We start from the raw sequence: 22,728 nt of genomic DNA on the forward strand, positions 1-22,728 counted from the left end.
TGTGTGTGTGTGTGTGTGTGCTTGGTGACTCTTGAGAGATCTGGGACAACACTGTTCTCGATGAGGAGGCAGAGCAGATAATGCCCTCCTAGGGCTCATCCCGTGGGGCTCTGTTGGCAGGAGACTAAGGGGCGAGGTAAACCTTTATCCGCCAGGTCATCTCCTTTGTGGTGATGTCTGGGATGTCTATGAGAGGTGGGCACTTAAGGTGAGGGCACAGATTAAGTGGTTCCGAGAGACCCCTTCCCCATGCCATCTGCGACTCAACGCTCCTGTAGGCAGGAGGGCTCTGCTCTCAGACTCTGGCTCTTGAGTTCTTCCATAAACCCACGGTCCTACAAAACTTTTGGAGCATGAACAGATTAAGTCACCTCACAGAGACTCCATAGGGAAACCGCAGATGTTATGGGGGACTTTGGCTTATTCAGTTACAGATCTGATCCCCAAATATAGCTGCAGATCGGGCTTAAGGAGTCTGGTAAGACAGCTCCAGTGTATGACGTAAAAGCGAGACAGGGTGACTCCAGGACCCACACACTTCTGCTCAGTCCGCCACCGCATTCCCTCTGGTCTTCACAGATGTGTGCCAGCGTCCCGGGGCATCTCAACCAACACCCGAGGAGGGGAGAGGTGGGGGCGCGGGCGTCACTCACCTCAGAGCGCTGTAGCCCTGGCACACGCTGACGCAGCACAGGACTTTCTCTTGGTTTGCCTGAGTCTCCCCCAAGTATTTACACACGATGTTACCACCCAGGCTGAAGCCCACGACGACCAGCTGGGTCTGGGGATATGTCTTCTTGATGTAGTTGACCATGGCTCCAAATTCCCAGGTGCAACCTGTGGGCAGAGAGGTAAGACCACTCAATCATTTTAGGTGCAACAACATGATTGCCCTGGAGAGAGAGCTGGAGGGTTCCTGAGTGCCAAGATGCTAACCGAGAGAGGAGTGTGTATGTGTGGAGAGAGAGGCAGGGAGGGAGGCATATACACAGACAGAGACACTTCTCTTTGGCTACCTGGAGAGAAGTTTCCAGATAATCCTCTGTATAGAGGAGACCCACCCTTAGTGGTGCCCATGAGGGGAGGTACCATGTATCACACAGATGTGCAATGCTCTCTGAAGGCGGGTTGTGGAAAAACCTGTCTAGAGGTACATGGAAATCAAAACAGATATACAGGGTGTCATGAGAACAGGAGTTCGCACACGGATACACACAGAAGCAACAACAAAAACCTTTGGGATCAGCTTCTTCGGCTACAAAACAGGATGCTATACCCATGTGTACAATGACTCATGGTGTCAAGAAAAGAACCAAGTGGATGTTATTTACGGGACTTTCTTGTCAGCGTGGGGGAAGGAAGGAAAGACAAACTTCAGTCCGGAGGGATGGCCAGGATGCTCCATAGGATTAAGATAAAATGTCCTTGGGGACGTGAGGACAGAGTGCCAAGGGAGGCAGGCTCACTGAGAAACACACAGAGGAGACCTCTGTGTAGAGAGGGTCTTGTTTGTCCGGGAGGCACGATCTCAGCTGGTCCCCCTGGGAAGCCTGCAGAGCCGTGTTCTCTCCGCAGCTTTGCTAAGAGGAGGAGGTTAGTGCCATCCATGGGTGAAGGGATTTGTCACATCCTTCTGAGACCCGACCCCAGCCTCCTCGGGGAGCCAACTTAAAATAAAACCTAACAGGGAAAGTTAACGGATGATGGCAAGACACGTGCATATGACAGACCAGCAATGAGGAGACTGTGGGTTTACAGTGGGAACAGGCTGTGGACCTCGGCACCTGCTCAGAGGTCTGGCCATCCCTCATGGGAGTTGAACAGCTTCTTCCCTAACCGGGAGGCCATGGGGGATGCTGCCTTTTGAGCAGCCTCTTACAGCTTCCTTTCATGGAGGGACACAGCCTCAGGCAGGCCAGCACAACCCCAGGTTGGGGGGGTGGTTCTCAAACTACAGTGGATACAGGATCACCTGGGAGGACATTGGACATGGGCAGCCCTGGGCTTCACCCCCAGACGAGCTGATTTAGTAAGATGGGGCCAGGCCCAGGAACCTATATTTTTTGAATAGGTAAAACATGCATATGGCACAAAATTCAAATAACATTAGAGATGTGGTAACTGGTAATTTCTCATATTCTTAGAAAAAATGTCAGTGGTAGCACACAGATTTAGTACCTTGTTTACTTTTTCTTTTTTTAACAATATGTCTTGAAAGCCACTGTGTAACAATACACAGAAATCTGCCCTATTCTTTTTTTTTTTTTTAAGTCATCTCTACCCTCAACATGGGGCTCGAACTCATGGCCCTGAGATCAAGTATCGCACGCTCCACCGACGGAGCCGGCCAGGCGCCCCTGCCCTGTTCTTTTTTATTTTTATTTGACGAGGCATAACATAACACTCAGGAAAGTGCACGATGAATTTGTACACGCTTACACCCACGTAAACACTGCCCAAACCACGTAAACCATGGTTTAAATTACTTGAAACAAGTCATTGTAGCCTAACAATCAAAAAGGCTAATCTAGGTTTCTAGATTTTTCTCCAAAGCAGTGTTCTTTGATCCGATTGCTTTGATCTGACACCCAGAAAATCACCCGGGGATCTTGTAAAACACCAACACTAATGCCTGCGCCTCCCCCCCCCCCCCCCCCCCGCCCATTAAATCCGAAATGTCTGGGCGTGGGGCCTGGTCTTTTACCAGATCTCCAGGTGCCTCCGAAGTGCACCCAGGCATGAGAACCACTGATGTAGGAACAGGGACCGCTCTGGCTCCGACAAATCTGGGAAAGGTGTTTCTGGAGCTACTCTCACTCTGCCTGCGGGCCATCCCTTCACAGACCTCCTTTCCTGTCCGCCTGCAGTAAGCGACCTTCCCACAGGGAGGCACTACTCTACTTTTGGAAGTTTCCTCAGCAGGGCTGTTGGCCTGGTATCTCCTCAAAGCCAGGTTTCTACACAACCAGACACCTCCTCCAGGTCCACCAAACGCCCCCCGGGAATGGTTTTATTATGTACCTACACCAGTTTTTCAATAAAATTCCAGCTAGTTAAAAAACCCAGCGCAAATAAAGAATAAAAAAAATATGTTTAAGTCCCTTTAGGCCAGTTTCAGCTAGGCTCCAGACACGCAGCGTGTCCCTCATGCTGGAGAAGAGGTTTGTGCAGCTTATGATGGGAACATCATTTGCTTGCATGAGAAATGGTATCAAGGGACTTATTTTAAATTGTTACTAAAATCTTCACTTTTCCACCATTTCCTTGGGGTTCTGCCTAATTTCATTCATCCCTTGGCTATTTACAACTCTATGTTTTGTTCTAATATGGAAGGAACCTCTACTAGGTGATGTGCTCTGTACAATAAAGACATGCTCGGTCTTGTTCCCCACTGCATCTGTGGGGCCCGGTGCTGGGTGGCCCCTGGGTCAGTACCACCTAAATGAAGGGACGAAAACCTGGGTGCACTGTGTCCCAAGCCCTGTCCTGGGAACATAAACACAGCGGAGGAAGCAGATCCAAAGGGATGAAATGACTTGCCAGACCTCACACAGTGAGCAGGTGGGAGCGCAGGACTTTGGATCCACATCTAACCCCAAACCCAAGTCCTTTGCCTCATAACACAAACCGACACAAGTAATAGTACTGCAGGGATTTACTTTTTCATTTTTAAGTCTTTGCTTTCTCATCACCTGATTCCTTTTAGACCGGTCTTTTTTTCAAAATAGTATTTAAAAAAAATTTTTTTTAAGTTTGATTTATTTCTGTGATTTCTCTACACCCAGTGTGGGGCTCAAACTCACAACCCCAAGATCAAGAGTCATGTGCTCCACTGAATGAGCCAGCCAGGTGCTCCTGGACCTGTCTGTCTTTACTCAGGTTTGAGACTAATTATTTGAGGCCTAGAGCAGATGTTCAGATGTCAGTGGGGCAGTTACAAAACTCAGATTTGCTATGCTACCGGGGAGCAATTATAGCTAATCGTGTAGGTACCTGGGGAGCCTCAATTTAATTAACTCCAAATATACCTGATCTGGGTAAAACGCCAGCTCTGCCTAACGCTGGATAAGCTGTTGGGTGTTGTGTGAAAAGCTGCTATCTCTCCCAGGAAAGGGTACAGGGTTTGCCCAGCGCTGGGATCTGCCTTCTGCTAGGCACCGGGTCCTCCTGGGATTTCCACCTGATGAGAGTTTACCAGACACTCTCAGTGGCTGGGAGCCTCTCCCTGGACTGTTCTACTAAAAGCTACCAAGATCTGTTCTTTCATACGAGGAGGATTTTAATGGGGGCTCTGGGTACTTAATCCTTACAGGATTAGCACCGGTAACAAGATTTGGGTATCTAATCTTGTGGCAGCTTTTAAAGGCAAGACGAAACATGAGACACTAACCTGGCTTTGGAGAGATGCGTACCACAGGGCCATCTTGGAAAGGCAACCTGCTGAGAACAGGAAAGACCTTTTCTTCAGCCTCACACCCCTCGAGAAAAATAAGGCTAAAGCTACCCGAAAGCTACTTTCACGAAAGCCATTTCCCAGTGGTGCTAACGTGACTAAGTGGGCTCGAATACAGGGATGCAGACTTGGTGCTCCTTGTGGATGGAGACTCTGAGTCATCTCTGTGTTCCCCGTGCCAGGCCCGGGCCGGGACCGTGGTGGGTGTGTCACACGTTAGCGTAGGAGGAGGTTTGAATCCCGTGGCACGGAAGCACCCGACACTGGCCAGTCTGAGTGTGGTGACTGTGCTGTGGACAGGAAAGAAGTAGCTCAATATCTTTCCCACTAAGTGTAAGCCAAGGGAATGATTTGGACAGGCTAACGAGGTGGCTCCCGGCGGGCATCTGCGGGCCAGCAGGCCCTGTCGTTTCTCGGAGCTGTGAAAGCCACCGCACAGCTGAGTCACTCAGGAGGAAAACAGCGGCAGGAATAAAGCGAGAGCCCTCTTTGTGCGGTAGATGAGCTGGGCTCGTCCTTATCTCTGAAATGGATCTTCACAAACGAGCGCTTTTAGCTTCATGTACGCACGTACGGAATTACCTAACCCTGCCCTCTTCGGGTTAAGTATCCAGATCTGATGCTGGAAGCCAGAAGCTGGCTTCTCCACAGTTCTACTCTGGGTATTTAACTGCCCCCGCCCCCTCACATTTCCTAACGTTGGCTCCTTGGCACCATTTCGATGCGCAGTGACTCCCAGCATATGATCCCGCCAGATGGTTTACCAAGATGCTTGAGCTTCTGCAAATTCACCATCTTCACTGTCACGTTCTCTCTCTCTTCACCCATCTCCTCCTTCCTCCTCTTCCCACCATGTCCTTCTGCCATCACAACACTCAACTGTTGTAGAGGCCATGCAACTTGTGGCTGTCAATCTGGAATCATGAATATGACTCAAAATTGAGTCTGCATCAATTAAAATGGTAGATAGGAGAAGCTTATCAAAACATCGATGTTCATGATCTCATCAAAGATCTTCAGATCGATTGAGCAGTATAAAAACAAAATAGAAGTTCCTTAAAAATCGCTGTTTGCACCTCCTTACGGCAAGATGTCTCGGATCCTGGGTGATCCTGGGTGAGCATGCTAACTAAGTAGGGTGGCTGTACGTCCTAGTTTGCCTAGGAGAGTCCTGGGGTTTGTCATTCTGATGCAGTCATTAGTAAGGTTCTCTTTCACTCTCAAAAGTAATGCAGTTTGGGATGTTAAATTATGGGGTCGCCCCAGGTACAGGAACTCCCTCCCTTCTAAGACTGACATGCTGCCTTCTGAGCGAGGCAAAGTTTTCTGGCCTTCCCTTGTAGTTCCAAAAGAGAATTTACAAAACAAAAAATTTCCAGTGTTAAACTCAGCTGGACATTACAGAACTCCTCCTCCAAGCCACAGAAGACAGTGCTGGGATTTCAGACACCTCTTCTCAGCTTGACGTCCGATGCCAGAAATTCAAGTGTTTAGAAAAAGGGAAGGGGGGGCGCCTGGGTGGCTCAGTCGTTAAGCGTCTGCCTTCGGCTCAGGTCATGATCCCGGGGTCCTGGGATCGAGCCCCACATCGGGCTCCCTGCTCGGCGGGAAGCCTGCTTCTCCCTCTCCCACTCCCCCTGCTTGTGTTCCCTCTCTCGCTGTGTCTCTCTCTGTCAAATAAATAAAATCTTTAAAAAAAAAAAAAAGAAAAAAAAGAAAAAGGGAAGGGCCCACTTCTGTGTATAAACCCCTAGGGAAGGCAATTTAAATCTTTGAGACCATGTTCAATGTCACAATGCCGCAGGTTCGGTGTTCGGTCAGAGATGGGTACTAAGTTCTCAGGAGGCTTGTGATCCTCAGGACTTGGTCACCTTGTTGGGGCCAATGCCAGGCCGTTTTTATTCCTTTCACCTGATACAGAAGTGACTTTAAAAATCCTCAATTTTCTCTCTTATCCTCAAGATCAGACTCATGGTCTCTTTGTCACCTTGCTCAATTTCAAGAGCAATCTTTGAAACGGAGGTCAGAATAACCACAGCTGGATGATGCCGGTTTTCAGTTCTTTCCTTGGCCGGTGGACTGGATGCAGTTGTACTCTACTCTGAACATGAATCCTGGCCGATTAGGATAAGGCATTTAGCCAAAGACAGAAAGATGAAACAGAATGCTTCCTTAATTTACTTGTCTCCTGCATTACCACTGACAAAAATACTTATATTCAGTGTCTGGGCTAAAAAAGCAATTCAGTCAATAAAGAGTCAGCCAATACGTCCACTGCTATAGTGTTTCAATTAAAGATTAGGCTCTGTAGAATAAGTACACTTCAAAAAAATCTTCAAGACTTCTACATCTTCTGTCATTTTTAAGTGTTATTTATTTATTTTATTTTTTTTAAAGATTTTATTTATTTGACAGAGAGAGAGGCAGACAGAGAGAGAACACAAGCAAGGGGGGTGGGAGAGGGAGAAGCAGGCTCCCCGCTGAGCAGGGAGCCTGATGCAGGGCTCGACCCCAGGACCCCGGGATCATGACCTGAGCCGAAGGCAGATGCTTAACCGTCTGAGCCACCCAGGCGCCCCTTAAGTGTCATTTCTCATCCACGTGACAGGGCTGTGTACTTGGTCTGATCCGGCACAGTACCCAAGCTCAATAAGAAATTTAAAAGACTGATAAACTTCCTCTTGTGGGTTCCACTCTTGTCATCCTAACGGTTTCACATTTTATTTATGGTCAGATCAGCTAATGTTATTTCATTTAATCCAATTTAATTCATCACAAAAGAAATATTTAATATTTTCTAGCTTAAAAAACATATGAACTATAGGGGCACCTGGGCGGCTCAGTCAGTTAAGCGTTTGCCTTCAGCTCAGGTCAGGATCCCAGGGGCCTGGGATGGAGCCCTGCATTGGGCTGATGCTGGGTGTGGAGCCTGATTAAGATTCTCTCTTTCTCCCACTCCTTCTGTGCCTTCCCCTTGCTCTCTCTCTCAAAAAAAAAAAAAAAAAAATATATATATATATATATATATATAAAACTATACTGCAGCAAGTGGTGAAAAAAAATTTTTATGAATGAAACGAATTTGTAGAAGGCTGAAATACAGCGAAAAGAGCATGTGCTACAATACAAACAACTCGCCCATAGTGACTGTCTGAGTTGGAGGCGGGTGACCCCAGCCCCAGCCCCAGCCCCAGCCCCAGCCCCAGCCCCAGCCCCGGGGGTCAAGGCAGTCAGAAAGCACGAACTGCATCCTTCAAGGTCACCGCCAGGGCCTGGTTGTCTCTGTACAGAGTCATAACTTAGAGCATACTCAAGACAGAATTCTCTGCTTGGCAAGCACAGCTTCTCAACAGGTCCTTGCAAAAGTTCACATGCGCTCAACTGCGTGAGGTTGAGGCAGAGGCAAGATCATTTGGCTGTTCAAGTCAACGTCCGCCTTTTCTCCTCTAAGTTGGTTCCCGGAAAACACAGAGCGGAAAACAGAAAAAGTCATTGCTATTTACGCTATTTGCTGGACTCCGTGCTACGCACTTTTATATTAATGCTAACTTTCTCAACAACCTGTGGGAACTAGGTGTGCAAACCCCCATCTGCTGGACTCTAAAACACAGGCTCTTTCCTTATGTGGGCATTTCCTGAGCATCTCTAAGTGATATACCACCTGCAGGAGATGAATGTAAAAAAATCACATAAAAATTGAAAACCAAAATCTGGTCCCTGTTCTTGAAAAGGACAAGGTCTGGTCAACGTTCTTTTTAGACAAACGCAGCCAAGCTCACACTGATTCTGACTGTGCTCCCCACCTCCCCATCCCATGGTGAGAAGCTCCTCAGCAGCCTGGGAGCATCAAGGCGGCAGGTACTCTGCACGCCCCCTGTGTTCTCCTCACAGCGGCTGGCCCCACGAATGTCTCTCGGATGCCAGATGAACAAAAGAGCGGAGCCCGAACCCACCAGGCCCACTGCTATGGCTCTGAGAAGCTCCCGGATGCACTTTTGCCTTCAACCTAAAATGTGTCTGAGTGGGAACTCTCTCCTTGCTCCTGAGAAGTATCAGCAGGATTCGGTCTGTCATATAGAGAGGCGATGTAGCCCGTTGTTCAAGAGCACGAGCTTCAGGACTTGACTGTCTGGGTAGGAAACCTGGGCCACCTGCTCATCAGCTTTGTGATCTAGAGCAAGTTGTGCAACCTCGCTGGGCCTTGGGTTCCTCGTCTGTAAAAGGGGGCGGCTCACTTAATACATCCTATCAAGTACTCAGAACAGTGCCCGCCCCACAACAAATGTTATTCATATAAACAGTAATGACCACTGCCACCAAAGTGGGGGAAAAGTCTTTTGAAATGCTCGGCTGCCTCCCTGCTCCTGTCTAGTCCTCATGAACAATATCCGGCATAGGAAACGTGCACCACCCCAGAGCTGCTGCTGACTGGGGTTGAGAACCACACAGTCTGAAGGCTGGTTCTGCCACTTACGCGTGGTGGGACCCCGGGCAAGCCTGTGGAGTGGGGACACTAGCACCCACCTCCGGCTGTCAGCGGGGTTCAGGCAAAGTGGCTCATGTGCATGCTCGACGTGCCCTGGCCCTCATCAGTCAGTGTGAGCTACATGGGAACTGCTGTCATGCAGGATTTTCTTTAATGACTTCATCCTTCAAAGGCAGCATGAAGGACTCTAAGTCACGAGAATGTGAAATTCTTCTGTTTGCGAGAGATCTGTTTTTCACAGTTTCTAATCACATCAGCCAAGACGTCCAGTGGCAAGGGACTGGCGTTTATGTGGTCTGGAACAGTCAGTCTGATATGTGGGGAAAGGTCCTCTAGGATGTTCTCGGAGAGATCTGAGGGGAGTTGTGTAACAGGAAAAGAAGAATGGAAGGCTTCCTGTTAACACTCTCTGTAGTTTTTCCTCTGGTCAAGATCAGTCTCCAATGGCCGTAAAGAGGTGTCCGCGGTGACTCAATGGTCCACCATCTGCTCAAGAGCAGTGTGGCTTGCACAAGGGAAGGCTCTTATGACCATGAGGGGCATGGGTTTGAGACCTGGTTTGCCAAGATCACCTTATAGACAGTCATTTCATGGCCCTCACCTTGGTCCCCAGTGAGCCCCGATGCAGCGGGTACCTTCTAGGGGCCGAGCAGTTTTCTGGGCACAAACACCACTGGCTCCCATGGAACGGCCTCGGGGAGACCGGAGATTAGAGAATGATTGGAGGGTGAGGGCAGGGGACAAGGACCCTCCAAGAAGGTGACATCTTAGCTGAGACCCGAACGACAAGAAGAAGCTAAGTCAAGACCAGAGAAGGGCCGTCCAGACAGAGCTGGGGCAGACCTGTGATCGGCAGCCCTCAGACCGGTGCCTGGTGTTGGCGGATGTGCTGCATGTCCTGGGAACCAGAGCCCCCTTAATGTCACATCCGGTCCTCCCACACGGACAAGGCCGACATGGCTGGGGGTCTATGAAAAGTGAAGGGAGGGAGATTCCGAAGAGGCTTAAGATGGCTCTGCTTTCTTTTACCTTTTCCACTGAAAAACAGAGGAAGGGAAGAAAGAGGGAGGGACAGTAATACTAAAAATGATAAAATAAAAGAGGCTTAAGAAACCTATCCCCCAACTGCAATGTACGGAACTGATTTGGATCCCGAATCCAGTACAAAGAAAGAAGTCAGTTGGGGAAAATGAACTGCTATTAAGGAACGCTGGTGTCTTAGGTGTGATGATGGCATTGTGCTTATGTTCTTTCATGAGCTGAACCACGTCCTCCCCAATTCATATGTTGAAGTCCTAGCCCCCGCTCCCTCAGAATATGAATGTATCTGGAGAAAGGGCCTTTAGAGAAATAATTGAGTTAAAACAGGGTCATTAGGGTTGAGCCCTAATCCAACCTGACTGGCGTCTTTGTAGGGAGAGTAGGACACAGAGGGACACACACACACACACGGATGCACAAGACAAGAAGACAGTCACCTATAAGCCTGGGAGAAAAGCTCAGAAGAAACGAAGCCTGCCCACACCTTGAACTTGAACTCCCAGCCTCTGGAACTGTGAGAAGATAAATGTCTGTAGTTTGGGCCACCCAGATGGTGGTATTTTGTGAGGGCAGTCCTAGCGAACTAAAACAGTTTACAAAGAGTCTGCGTAGCTTAGCATCATACACTAAAATAGTCACAGATGGAAGGAAGGGCTCTCCGGGACAAGCTCCAAAATAATCTTCGAAAGGGAAGGAAAGGGCAGGAAGGGGATTGTGGATAAAATGAGATTGGCCATAAATTGAGTAACCGAATTGAGGCTGAATGGTGCGCACACAGAGGCTCATTTTACTATTCTCTCTACTTTTGTATATTTGGAACATTTCTCTAACAGAAAGGTTTTTTTAAAAACTGAAGAGGAAACGTATCTTCTAGGTCATCCGCCTTTCTGGAAAACTACCGGAGTACAACAAACTATAGGAATTTACTTCTAAAATTCCGACGAAACAAACTGTAACAACAAATGAAAGGAAAAAGTTAATTGACTTTGAAAACCTTGGGGGGCTGAGCGCTCCCTGGACGGGCTGACTTCGCCCTGTGGATTCTCCTTGTTGGGATTCAGCTCACCAGCCCTGACATACCACACTCTTAAGAGGAAGCTGTGCGTGCCGCCCTCCCCCGGAGCCCACTCCCTTTGGTTTAGGAGCTCCAACCCGTGGGACCCTGAGGACCCAGTTCAAATGCCGTTCCTGGAAGAATCCTTCCTTCCGCAACACCACCGCTTGCCTACAGAGACAGGCTGGTTTCTCTCTGCTGCGGCCTCACCCATCACCCTGTGGTGTGATGATTTACTGATGGAACATATCTTATTTATCTGGGCCACAGAGAGCACAGCTAATCCCTTGCTTGCATGAACAATCTTCCAGTATTTGAAGAATAAACTGAACATTTAATGAATGGCTACTATATGTGAGGTGCTCAGCTACCTACTGAGTCCTTAGTAACCCACGTTTAATTGTACAGTTGTAACCCCCATTTGGGGCTGTTGAAGAATCTGGAACTGAGGTTAAGTCGGCGGCAGGGCAGGGGTGGGGACCGTCTCTGTGCCACACCGAGCCTACTCTTCTCTGCTCCTTTAGCCAATCCCCCCGCTTGTGTGTGAATGTCTCCCAATCTAGTGCCCCTCCCCCACGGCCCCTAGCACGGCACTCCCGGAGGCAGGGGACCTGGACCACACACACCCAGCGCTTCTACGAGCTCTGAGATGATCCTGGACCCTGGAGCAGCCAGATCCAGGCCCTTCTCTTAGCTCTCTTAGCTGCTTACTGGCCCTATATCTTGCCCCAATTACTTAACCTCTCTGTGCCTCTGTGTGCCTTTCAACACAATTTCACGAAGTGTCCCGCTGGTTGCTGTGCAGATTAAAGGGATTACGTCTGTGTGAGACATCAGCACTGGGTCGGGCACACGTTAAGTGCCCTCGGCGGCACTTCTTGTCTTGTTTTTGGCGGATTGTGCAGTTAGATAGCACTCCCAAGTCTGTCTCTGTCTGGGGTCCTGAGTGAGGCCAAGCCATGCCTCCCTATCCTCAACTTGTGCAGACGGATTTTTATATCCAAGTGCAGGACCTTATAATCATTCCCCATTGTTTTCATTTTTGTAAGATTCTGCCTGTTTCCGCCTTTTGGATCCGATCCGTCTCCCACATGCTCACTCTTCTCCTGTTCCTGAGTTATCTGTACATCTGGATCTTCCGGCCACCAACCACACTGTTGAACAGAAGAGTCTGTAACATGGTGTCTTCAGTCGTGGGAATGAGTGTGGAGAAGCAGTAGGGTGCAGGACAGCCTGCCTGGCACAGAGCAGGTGCCCCCGCTCACGCTCCCCTACCCGCACCCCACACATCACCAGTAGCAGCATAAACCAGAACAACCTTGCTGGGGGACAATCTGACAATATGGACAAATAGGCATACAAAATGTCGACTCTGAAATTCTAGTCTTGGAAATTCAGCCCAAGGTAGTCATTAAAGAGAAAAACAAATTCTAGGCGAAAGATATTTATAGCATCACTATTTAAAATGCTGAGAAACTCTAAATAAGCTAAATGGACTACAAAGAGGAATGGTTAGATAAATAACAGAGTACTAACAGCCACGTGGCCCTTAAAAAGATTAAATGTAGTGACTACGCACCTTTATGTTAGTGAATATAAGATTATTTAAATTAAGTCACCGTAGATATACACACTCTGACTGCATCTAAATAAAAACTATGTACACACAGATGAAGGAATGGGAAGATAAACAAATAGGAAATTATAGTTATGGTGAGATTGTAGGTGCAATTTTCAGTTGTTTCCCATTAAAATACACAGTAATTTATTTGGTTATAAGCAACCCCAGTGTTTGTGCGTATTCAAACACATATTTTATGTGTTTATTATTTATGTGTGCATCTATAATATGAAGGGAGATTTAAATAAGAATCAAGAATGGGCAATCTGGAAGACAGAGCCTTAGCCAATGCAGGACTTCAATTAAAGGCAAGAAGCATCTGTCTCAAGATGAGATCCAGTTCCTCTCTTCAAGGAACTTGGAATTCAATGAGTTGTTGGTGTGCCAGACTCCCTTCCCACAGCCACACATGTGCCTCATCACAACCCTTGCCCGCCAGTCACAGGAGTCCTGAGGAATGGGCATCAGGATGGCTCAGTGGTGCAGGGCATGGGCTATGGGGCTCCTGGCCCTGCTCTGACACCTGTCTACCAGCAGGGGGCCTCGGGGGAGCCCAGCCCCTGTGATTTTCACTCTGTCTCCAGGAGGCAGGATGAGCTGGGGGTAGCTCCGGGGCCCATCTGAAAGGCTGATGTGAAGTATGGCATCATAAATGCCCAGAACACCCCGGCTGCCGGTATAACCACGTGCCCCACTGCCTCTCCAGATGGGCATTTCCCTGAGGGTAAAGCAGCACACTTGTGGTGAGAACAGTAAGGGGGATTCCACTTGGCCGTGCCGGTACGTACCGTAGGTGAACATGCGCGGTGAGGTCAGCTCAATGTTGGGCAAGGCACCCAGGTGGTTGAGCACGGCGCACCGGTAGCCATTTTTCTGGGCGTAGTCAACGAAGGTGCGGATGTACTGCTTCTCGCTGTGATTGGCAATTCCAGGGCAGATGACCATGGTAACGTCATCTACAGGGTGAAGAAAGACATCCCAACATAGCTGATGAGTAGTGATGATAAATGGCCACGATGACACATCATTGGCTTAGAAAATAGTAGGAGGGAACCTGACATACATCTTTTTACTCAAGGCTCTGGGAAGAAGCATCTTTCCCTTCTAGCTGGAGTTGTCCTGATCAGTGCCTCTCAAACTATTTATGGTGAAGGGTCAGTTGTTAAAATTTCCGATCATGGACAGATAATTTTGAAAAATGCGATAAAAATTAATTACTAGAAAGATGAAATGAAAACAATTTAAATCTCAATTTTTTATTACTAGATTCAGCAGATACAAAATTACTCGGCCACACTGCTGTACAAGTTTCCAAACCTTACTTTTAATTTCTGTATGAATGACAGGACGCATGAGCAGAAAAATAAAAACTAGTGTTTGCACAGACTTCTTTGATCAAGCAATTTTACTTCCAGGTGTTTGTCTACAGATACACCTGTACATAAGCAGAACAAGATATGTACAGTAGAGGTGATAATGGCAAAAGAATGAACACAGCTAAATGCCCAGAAACAGAGGTCTGGCTAAATAAATTATTGCACATCCAAGTGATGAAATGTTATGTAGCCCTTAAAAATAATGAGAGACATCTTTACATGTACTGATAGGATGAGCTCTCCAACATGTATTAAGTGGAAAAAAAGCAAGGTGCCGAAAAGGGTTATGATATGCTGCCATTTGCACGGAGGGAAAAAAGACATCTATGTTTAGAAACGCATCCACTAGCTCTGGAAACATACACGAGAAACCTAACAGTGGGTACCACTGGGGAAGAGCATGGGTGGGGAGTAGGAGTGGAAGAGAGACTTATACTTTCTCTGTATTATCTTTTTTTTAAAAAAGATTTTATTTTATTTATTTGACAGAGAGAGACACAGCGAGAGAGGGAACACAAGCAGGGGGAGTGGGAGAGGGAGAAGCAGGCTTTCTGTGGAGCAGGGGAGCCCAGTGTGGGACTCGATCCCAGGACCCTGGGACCATGACCTGAGCTGAAGGCAGACACTTAACGACTGAGCCACCCAGGTGCCCCTTCTCTGTATTGTCTTAAAGGTACCTTTTGAATTTTTTATCATGACCATGAATTACCTACTGAGGGAGTGGCAGGTACTCTGAAGGACTAACACAGGAAGGTGTGATGGATTTATTGGGAAAGGAGCACTAGCGAGGGGAGGCAGGGGCCATCCCTCTGAGGAGGTGACATCTGAGTTGAGACCCGAATGACAAGGAGGAGGCAGCCATGCAGGGGTGTGGGGATGAGTGTTCCAGACAAAGGGAACGTCAACTAAACCTTTGTCACCAGCTCGTCAGCAGTGCTGGTCACTGTAAAGAACTGGAAGGTACAACAGGTTTACTGGAACCTCCTCCCAAGTAGTTACCGAGCTCCTATAAAAACCAAGGTGCCTTGGGGTGCCTGGGTGGCTCAGTTGGTTGGGCGTCTGGCTTTTGATTTTGGCTCCAGTCATGATCTCAGGGTCGTGAGATCGAGCCCCTCATCGGGCTCCACGCTCAGCGGGGAGTCTGCTCAGGATTCTCTCTCTTCCTCTGCCCCTCCCCCACCCCTTGTGCATGCATGCTCTCTCTCTGAATAGATAAAATCTTTACCAAAAAAAGCACACACCGCCCCCCCCCCCCAACCTAGGTGCCTTGCATACTACAGAACGGAGCAGACACGTCCTCCTCTGCTAGGAGTGGCAGTCAGAGGCAGGTGCCAGCCTAAGTCCACTCGCTCGTGAGTCCTCACTGCGAAGCTCTTTATCACGCCTGCTTACTATGTAGGCTGGACACAGCAAGGCCGAGTTCCAGCAGTGGCAGCGATCACAGTGGTTTCTGACAGACAGGTATCCCAGAGCCCTGCATAAATGGACCTGAATGTGTCTTTTTGTCCACGGCAACCTACGCAGAGGGTGCCTGAGAGCCTCCGCTATCTGCTTTTGCCCAACAGACAAGACCACCCTCTCCCGTATCTCTGAGCTTTAGTTTCTTCATCGGTAGAGTCGGGACAATGAGGTCCCGACCTCTCAGGGGTGCTGGAAGGCTTAACTGAGGTAACAGTATCTATAAAGTTCTTAGACGAGTCTGGCTTCTATTGCTGTCATCAAACCAGAGGCCTGGTCCTGAGGGGCCTGGGCTGCACACGTTCTCCCTCGTCCCCTCACACCGGGCTTCTGTATTTCCGAGAGGACTAACAGTTGTGTCCAGCATTGCTGTCTGAGGGGCCCAACGTGGTGACTGGCAAGCACGTGACAGCGCGAATCCTCGCGGGCTGCCCCTGAGACAGGTACCGCGGCGGGCTTCCTCCCAGCCCCTGGGTGTGACGTGGAGTCGGTGGCATGAGCGCGTACACCATGTTCCCTCACTGCCCAGTGTCCCCCTTCCAGGTGATGGCCCCATCGTATTCCTGCACTAGCTCACCTCCAACACAGTGCTCAGCCAAGGGCTCAAAGAGGTCGAAGGTCGAAGTGGCTCCGTCGGACATGGTGATGAACTTGCGGTGCCCGTAGGGGTGTGGCGACCTCACCCTTCCCATCTTCCCATACAAGGCGGTTTGGATGTGTCCACTTTTCCCCCAGATCAATGGTGGAATGTATCTAAGAAAGCAAGAGAGGAGAGCTCAATTTCCACCACCCTCCTTGAACAATACATGGAAACATTTTTGAGCAAACGTCTTTCAACCTATTTGAGTTCTTTTCCTGACAAGTTCTGTATGCGAAGCTTAGATATGGGATTTTCTTTACCTTACATGCATGGCCTCCTTTCCCCATTTACTAATACAGCCTGTATCAGATTAGCTTTAGAAATCACCGGAACATGCTTATACAGACAGGATTTCAAATTTACAGTGTTAAGTAATTCAGTATGAGTTATTTCTGTAATGTAGATGAAAAAGAAAGCAACTAATACATTTTGAACACATGCTATGTGACAGAGTTAGCCTCATTATCAAATGAGCTAATGTATATAAAATAGTTAGCACACTGCCTACACTCAGTAAATGCTCACTTCTTTGCCTTCTCCGACAAGACTGGCCCCAGCTACAGTGGTTACCCTGTTGACCAAACGTGCTGCTCTCCCAAGAGCCTGTAAGTGTCTTGTGTGGGTGTTGTGGGGTGCACTGCACGCTCTGGAGAACGTGCTGGAAGGGCAGAGCAGTGTAAATATTTGTTGGGCTAAATGAAGGGTAAAGGCTTGTTAGCCTAAGCAAGTCATGACGCCACCCTAACAACCATCTTTCGTGAAAACACAGAGAGACTCTGGTCCCCAGGAGTCAATGCAAAAATCCCAAACTAGTTAATTACTGGGAAAACAAGGTACTCTGTTACAACTAAGAAATGATTATAGTTCACAACCACAGTGCAGGATGATCCCATTTCCTGAAACTGCCACTGTTTTCTCTTGCCCAGCTTTGAGCCCAGGCCTGGTGGTTGGCCAGGATTTGTGTTCTACGTAAACTAGAGTCATAGAACATAAAATATGGTAATGACATCCATCCTTCATCTCTGTATTCTAGCACAGTGGTGAGCATTTTTTAAACATTTATTTTTAGAGAGAGAGAGAGAGAGCAGGGGGAGGGGCAGAGGGAGAGGGAGAAGCGGACTCCCTGCCGAGTGGGGAGCCCGACGTGGGGCTCGATCCCAGGACCCTGAGATCGTGACCTGAGCCGAAACCAAGAGTCAGAGGCTTAAGTGACTGAGCCACCCAGGTGCCCCGTGGTGAGCATAAGGGTTTACCTTAACCTATTTCCCAATTCATGCCTATCATTTCTATCATATCAGTTGATCCTAAAAACCCTCCTTAAATTAAACCAGATTTGCTTTTTTTTTTTTACTAATTCAGTAAGTCTCCACAAATTTAAGAGAAGTGAGGCTATCACCTTAAGCTAGCCAATTCCCAGGCAAACTTCCTTGGTGAGGGTGGGGAGGAGAGGAAAGATTATTTTAAGACCTTAGGACATGAAGCCACTTGCCAGCATGACACCACAGGTGCAAATCTTAGTGCCGAGGCCACGGCATTTGGGAAGCAGATAGAAGAGTTTATAAGAGATGAGTGGATTATGACAGCAACAAAAAGCAAGCCTATAAAAATAACATCAATTGGACAACTCAGTATTACACAAGATTAGCTACATCATTTATAAAGGGTTTCAGACAATAAATTATGCATAGGGGGAGAGAAGTGATCCAAGAAACCAAATTCCTGGTTGCTCCTGGAGGAAAATTCAAAGATAATTGTGTTTATAATATAAATTAAAAATAGAAATGTGCTGAGGTTAAACAGGACAGAAGAAAAATGAATTAAATTTCATATATGTATCTTCTGATCTTGTTTAGAATACAATATAATGTCAGAAAATAACAAAAGAATAAAATAAAATCTTCTCTTGGCTAGTCCCAGATTTCCAATGTAATGATGACACGTGTGGTCATCCTGATGCTGCCCCTGTGCTTCAGGGTCATGTCACTTCTCTGAGGTGGCCTCCAGCCTCTACTCTCCGGCCTCTGCCTGCCCATGGAGGGAAAACAAAACACGTGAGCCCGGCCATCCCCCTCCACCGCACGGGTCCTAAGTTGGCCTAGGAGGCCCGCCATGCCCTTCCTGCTTACATCTTTCTGTGTAAGTTCCGATAAACCTGAGCCACTGGCCCGTCTCCACTCCAAAGAGGCACGCAGCCTCCTGCTGCGCTATTTTTATCCCAAGAGCCTTTGCTCAAGCTGTTGCTTCTGCCTGGAATACTCTTTTTCTCCTTGCACACCCAATTTTTCTGCTCCCCAGCTACTATCTGTCTTTTAAGACTCCCTTCCAATCAGGCTGCTGGGGGAGCTGCCCCTTTGCTGTGTCCCCCGGCAAAGCACTCTGTGCAGAGCTCCGTCCTGGCATCCAGAGGGCTTGATTGATATGAGGGCTCTTTTCAAGCACATTTCTCCCCACCACCTGCAGGAGCCAGGCTTGTCCATCTTTGCGTCTATCCCCGGGGCGCTCCACACACTGAGCACGAAGGGAGGATGGCTGGATGAACAGAGAGCAGACCCACATAGTAGATCTGAGAAGGCACAGAAAAAATAACATGCACCCTAATAATATGAGTTGGGCTATAGCATGATTGGTGTTTGGTTACTGTCCTCTTTCCAGGCCACCCAGCACCATTCTCAGAGAAAATCCTGAGGGTGTGCGTGTGTACGTGCACGTGTGTCCGTGTGTGTGTGCACATGTGTGCGTGAGAATACGTGACTGCCTCAGGATCACTTGGGGACTTTCTCACTTCAGTGTGAGGTCAGTTGTGCACAGTGGGCGTTTCACAATCTTTAATTTTATGACGATACCACCTACTGATAAAACGCCATTTTCAGCGAACGTCACAATAACACGACACCAGAGTTTACCAAATTGAATTTTTAGACAGCATTTACTGTGGCGAAGTTCTGCTGTGTGTTTTCATTTGTTTATATAAGTTATCCATAGGTCACATGAAAAAATTAAAAAACGAAAAACCAGAATGGGTATAACTGGTTACATGGTTTGGGTCAAGGAGGAAATATGGACCAAAACAATAGAATATTTTGTAATTTGTAGAAACATATAAGCACTTAAGAGATGCTGGGAAGTGTACATGGAGGCATCAGCTTTACTCTGGGTCTGGCCCTTCAGAGAGAAGCCTAGCAGCTTCTGCCTTTACCTCCTTGGGAACCTGGCTCCATGCTCTAAAGGAGCCAGGGCTTGACTACCCAGTGACGTGAGGCATCCCCTAGGGGGCTAGAGACACAGAACTGAGCGCTGTGTGTGTTTTAAATTCCGAGCACCATCAAACTTGTCTTCCAAAACGGATGGAGCAATTTACATTTGCAACAGTTTTGCATGGAAGTACCTGTCTTCCTCACCTTCATCAGTAATTAGCACTGTCAATCTTTTACATTTTGGCCATCTTGATGGGCAAAAAAATGGGCATCTAACTTCAATTTGTGTTTCTTAAGATGGACCCAATCTGTGGAAAACAAGTTTCTTATTTGAATTTGCATCTTCCTGCAAATAAATAAGATGCAAAATTTGCATCTTCCTGATTCATATGTTTACCAGGCATTCCTATTTTTCTTATGTAAACTGTTTGTACCCTTTGTCCATTTTCCTGTTATATTTTTTATCTTTTTCCAATTGATTCATAGGTACTGTTCTTATCACCCCTACACCATGTCATTTTCTATTATATGTTGCAAAGACTTTCTCCCAGTTTATCATATATTTTAATTTTATATTATATAACTTTCATATTTTGTGGTTAAAGTTGTTAGTTTTTTTTTCAAGATTTTTTTTTTTTAAAGTAATCTCTCTACCCAGTAAGGCGCTCAGACTCACGACCCTGAGATCAAGTCACATGCTCCTCCAACTGAACCAGGCTGGTGCCCCAAATTTGTTAGGTTTTTCTGTTAAAACCTTTGTGTTTTACATTTTGCTTTAAAAAGAGCTATTCTAGCACCCCTTTTTAAATATATTCCCCAGTATTTCCTTCTATTATGCTATAGTTTTAAAAAAATGTATTACCCTTAAATCTGCTTATTTTTGTAAATGATGCAAAGTAAAGATAGTTCATTTTTTCCTGACAGTTAGCTAATTAACTCTACCATAAATGGTTCATCCTTTCCCTACTGATTTTAACTGTCATCTTTAATATATACCAAGTTCCCAATTAAACATTTAGATATTTTTCTATATTTTCTTTCCTGATTCATTGATCTATTTGTCTATTCTTGTGCCAATATGACTCTGGCTTAATTAATACAACTTTATGGACTATTTCGAGTATTGACAGTACAGGCCTGTACTTTTCCTTTTCAAAAATTTTTTGGCAGATTTTCGGCATTTTATTTTCCAGACGAATTACAGGATTAGCTTGTTCCATGAAAATTTCAGGATTTCTAATTGTTAACACACCAAACTTACATATTACCTTGGGGAAAATTGACATCTTTACGGTTTTTACTTGTCCCATTAAAAGACATGCTGTATCTCTCTATTATTCAGGCATTTATGTCCTACAGTAAAACTTTATAGCTTGCTTCACACTGCAATACTGTTTTTACTATACTAATTTGCATGCATTTCTACATTTTTAAAAAAAGCTATTCTTAGAGTTAGCATCTGGGCATGTTTTACTCCTAGCTCCCTGAAAGCAGAGGCGATGTCTTCTGTACTAACACATATGCTAGTCTGTCCAGTGTTGTGCTGTGGCCAGTGATTAATAAATGCTTATTATAAATAAACGAATGTTACTAAGAAAGAAGCTAGACCACAACAAAATCTAGAGGCCGGCATGTCCTGATCTTCTGAACCTATCTGTAGGCAACACCTGGCTATACTAACAGAATTGCCCAATGGGAAAGCCCACAAGGGAAAATCAGGAACCCCCCTCCCACCCATGTCCCTCCATATACACACACACACACGGCGTTCGGGCAGATGGAGTTCACATCAGCAAGGACAGATGGTTGCTGGGCTGTTTACAAAAGAGCTGGGAAAAAAAAGTTGACTACTGCTTATCTTTGCCCTCAATCTGTGAGTGACCAATCAATTCTTTCCTATGGGACCTGGGTTCTTTGGTTGACATCAAACTACTTTATAGCAATCAGATCCAGACTTAGCTGTCATTCCCTCTGATTCTCTCCAGCAGCCCTCTAGCAAACTGGCAGAGGGCTGGCACACATATGTCATCTGAGACTGTGCCCCCCACCCCCACTCCCCGCATGCAGGTCCCTTTCCGAGAACCAGATGCTCAGCAGCAGCTACTCCTTGGCTAAAATCTTATGTTTGTTTCAGACAAGATATTAGGGTTAAAGTAACACAATCCGACCCCAACTAACTTAAGAAGGAACTATGCTGGGGTGCTCACCAAATGGACAAGAGGCTGGAGGACCAGGCTTGAAGCGGGTAGGCTCTAGGAAAGAAACTGGGGCTGCTGTATGAATGTGTTGTTTTCACAGTCAGCAGCACCCCCAGGAGGCATGCTCCAGGAGTGGGGTGTCTCAGAAGGGAATTTGGGGGGGGCGGGGCACCTTGATTTATTACCTGCATGCAATGGGAGAGAAGGACTTCCCCAAGAGGAAATTTGTGTGCCCTTGGAGAGGAAGAATGGACGCTGGGCAGCCAGAAAGTGACACATGCTTCCCACAGGGTTTTGGGCTAGACTTGTCTTTGCTTCAAGAGGCTGCTTTCATGCCCCTGATATCCCATAGCCCTCTTCAAACCATCATGTTCCCATCTAATTCCTCCAAAGTCTCTTCTTTCTGTCCTTGTTCCCAACGTTGGTCCCAACTCAGCATTTCCCATAATTCCTAAATGTATTTACTCTGAAGCATCTGCTTCCCCTATAACACAGTGTAGATCAGAAATGGGCACCTTACTTGTTCAAGTGGTCTTTTCTCTCACACACCCATCTTTCTGAAAGCAAACTTTATCACATACAAGAGTTTGTGCTGTTTTCTTTAAAGGAGAAATCTAGAAAAGTAGAGTTTTTATGACTCCTGGTCAATGATCTTTGCTGTCTTAAAGTAGCACATTTTGTGTGACCCATCACTTTGCCCCACTATTTTTTGGAGGTAAAGTTCACAAAACATGAAATTAACCATTTTAAAGCTTCCAATTCCCTGGCATTTGGTACATTCACAATACTGCACAGTCACCGCCTCTGTCCGGTTGCAGAACATTTCTTCACTCCCAAAGGAGACCTCATATATGTTAAGCAGTCACTCCTCATTCTCCCCTCCCTACTGCCCCTGGCAACCACTCATCTGCTTCCTGTTTTATGGAATTACATATTCTGGGTATTTTACATAAATGGAATCATTGAATATGTGACTTTTGTCTCGTGAGTTTTCACTTAGCAGAAAGTTTTTGAGGTTCATCCATGTCCTAACATGGACCAGTACTTCATTCCTTTCTACGGCTGAATAATATTTCATCGTATGCATATAGCAACCACTTTTTCTGTATCCATTCAGTAGCTGATGGACATTGGGTTGTTTCCACCTGTTGGCTATTGTGAACAGTGCTGCTGTGCACATTTGTATACAAGTTTTTGTTTGAATACC

The 22,728-nt window shown here is 46.8% G+C and overlaps 1 protein-coding gene across 2 annotated transcripts in view; it reads right to left on the bottom strand.

Moving 5' to 3' along the window:
- Positions 1-22,728, bottom strand: part of ABHD2 (abhydrolase domain containing 2, acylglycerol lipase) — a 95,785-nt gene that overhangs the window by 22,249 nt on the left and 50,808 nt on the right. For both annotated transcript variants that reach the window (XM_028122209.2, XM_028122210.2), the window contains 3 exons: positions 16,067-16,242; positions 13,444-13,611; positions 654-837 (listed from right to left, as the gene is read on the bottom strand). In XM_028122209.2, the coding sequence (XP_027978010.1) occupies positions 654-837; positions 13,444-13,611; positions 16,067-16,242 (528 nt within the window). The remainder of the gene's footprint in view (positions 1-653; positions 838-13,443; positions 13,612-16,066; positions 16,243-22,728) is intronic.

The sequence above is a fragment of the Eumetopias jubatus genome, unplaced genomic scaffold (assembly GCF_037043125.1).
Source record: "Eumetopias jubatus isolate StellerSeaLion01/CBP00866 unplaced genomic scaffold, mEumJub1_p1.0 scaffold_7, whole genome shotgun sequence".
NCBI lineage: Eukaryota > Metazoa > Chordata > Mammalia > Carnivora > Otariidae > Eumetopias > Eumetopias jubatus.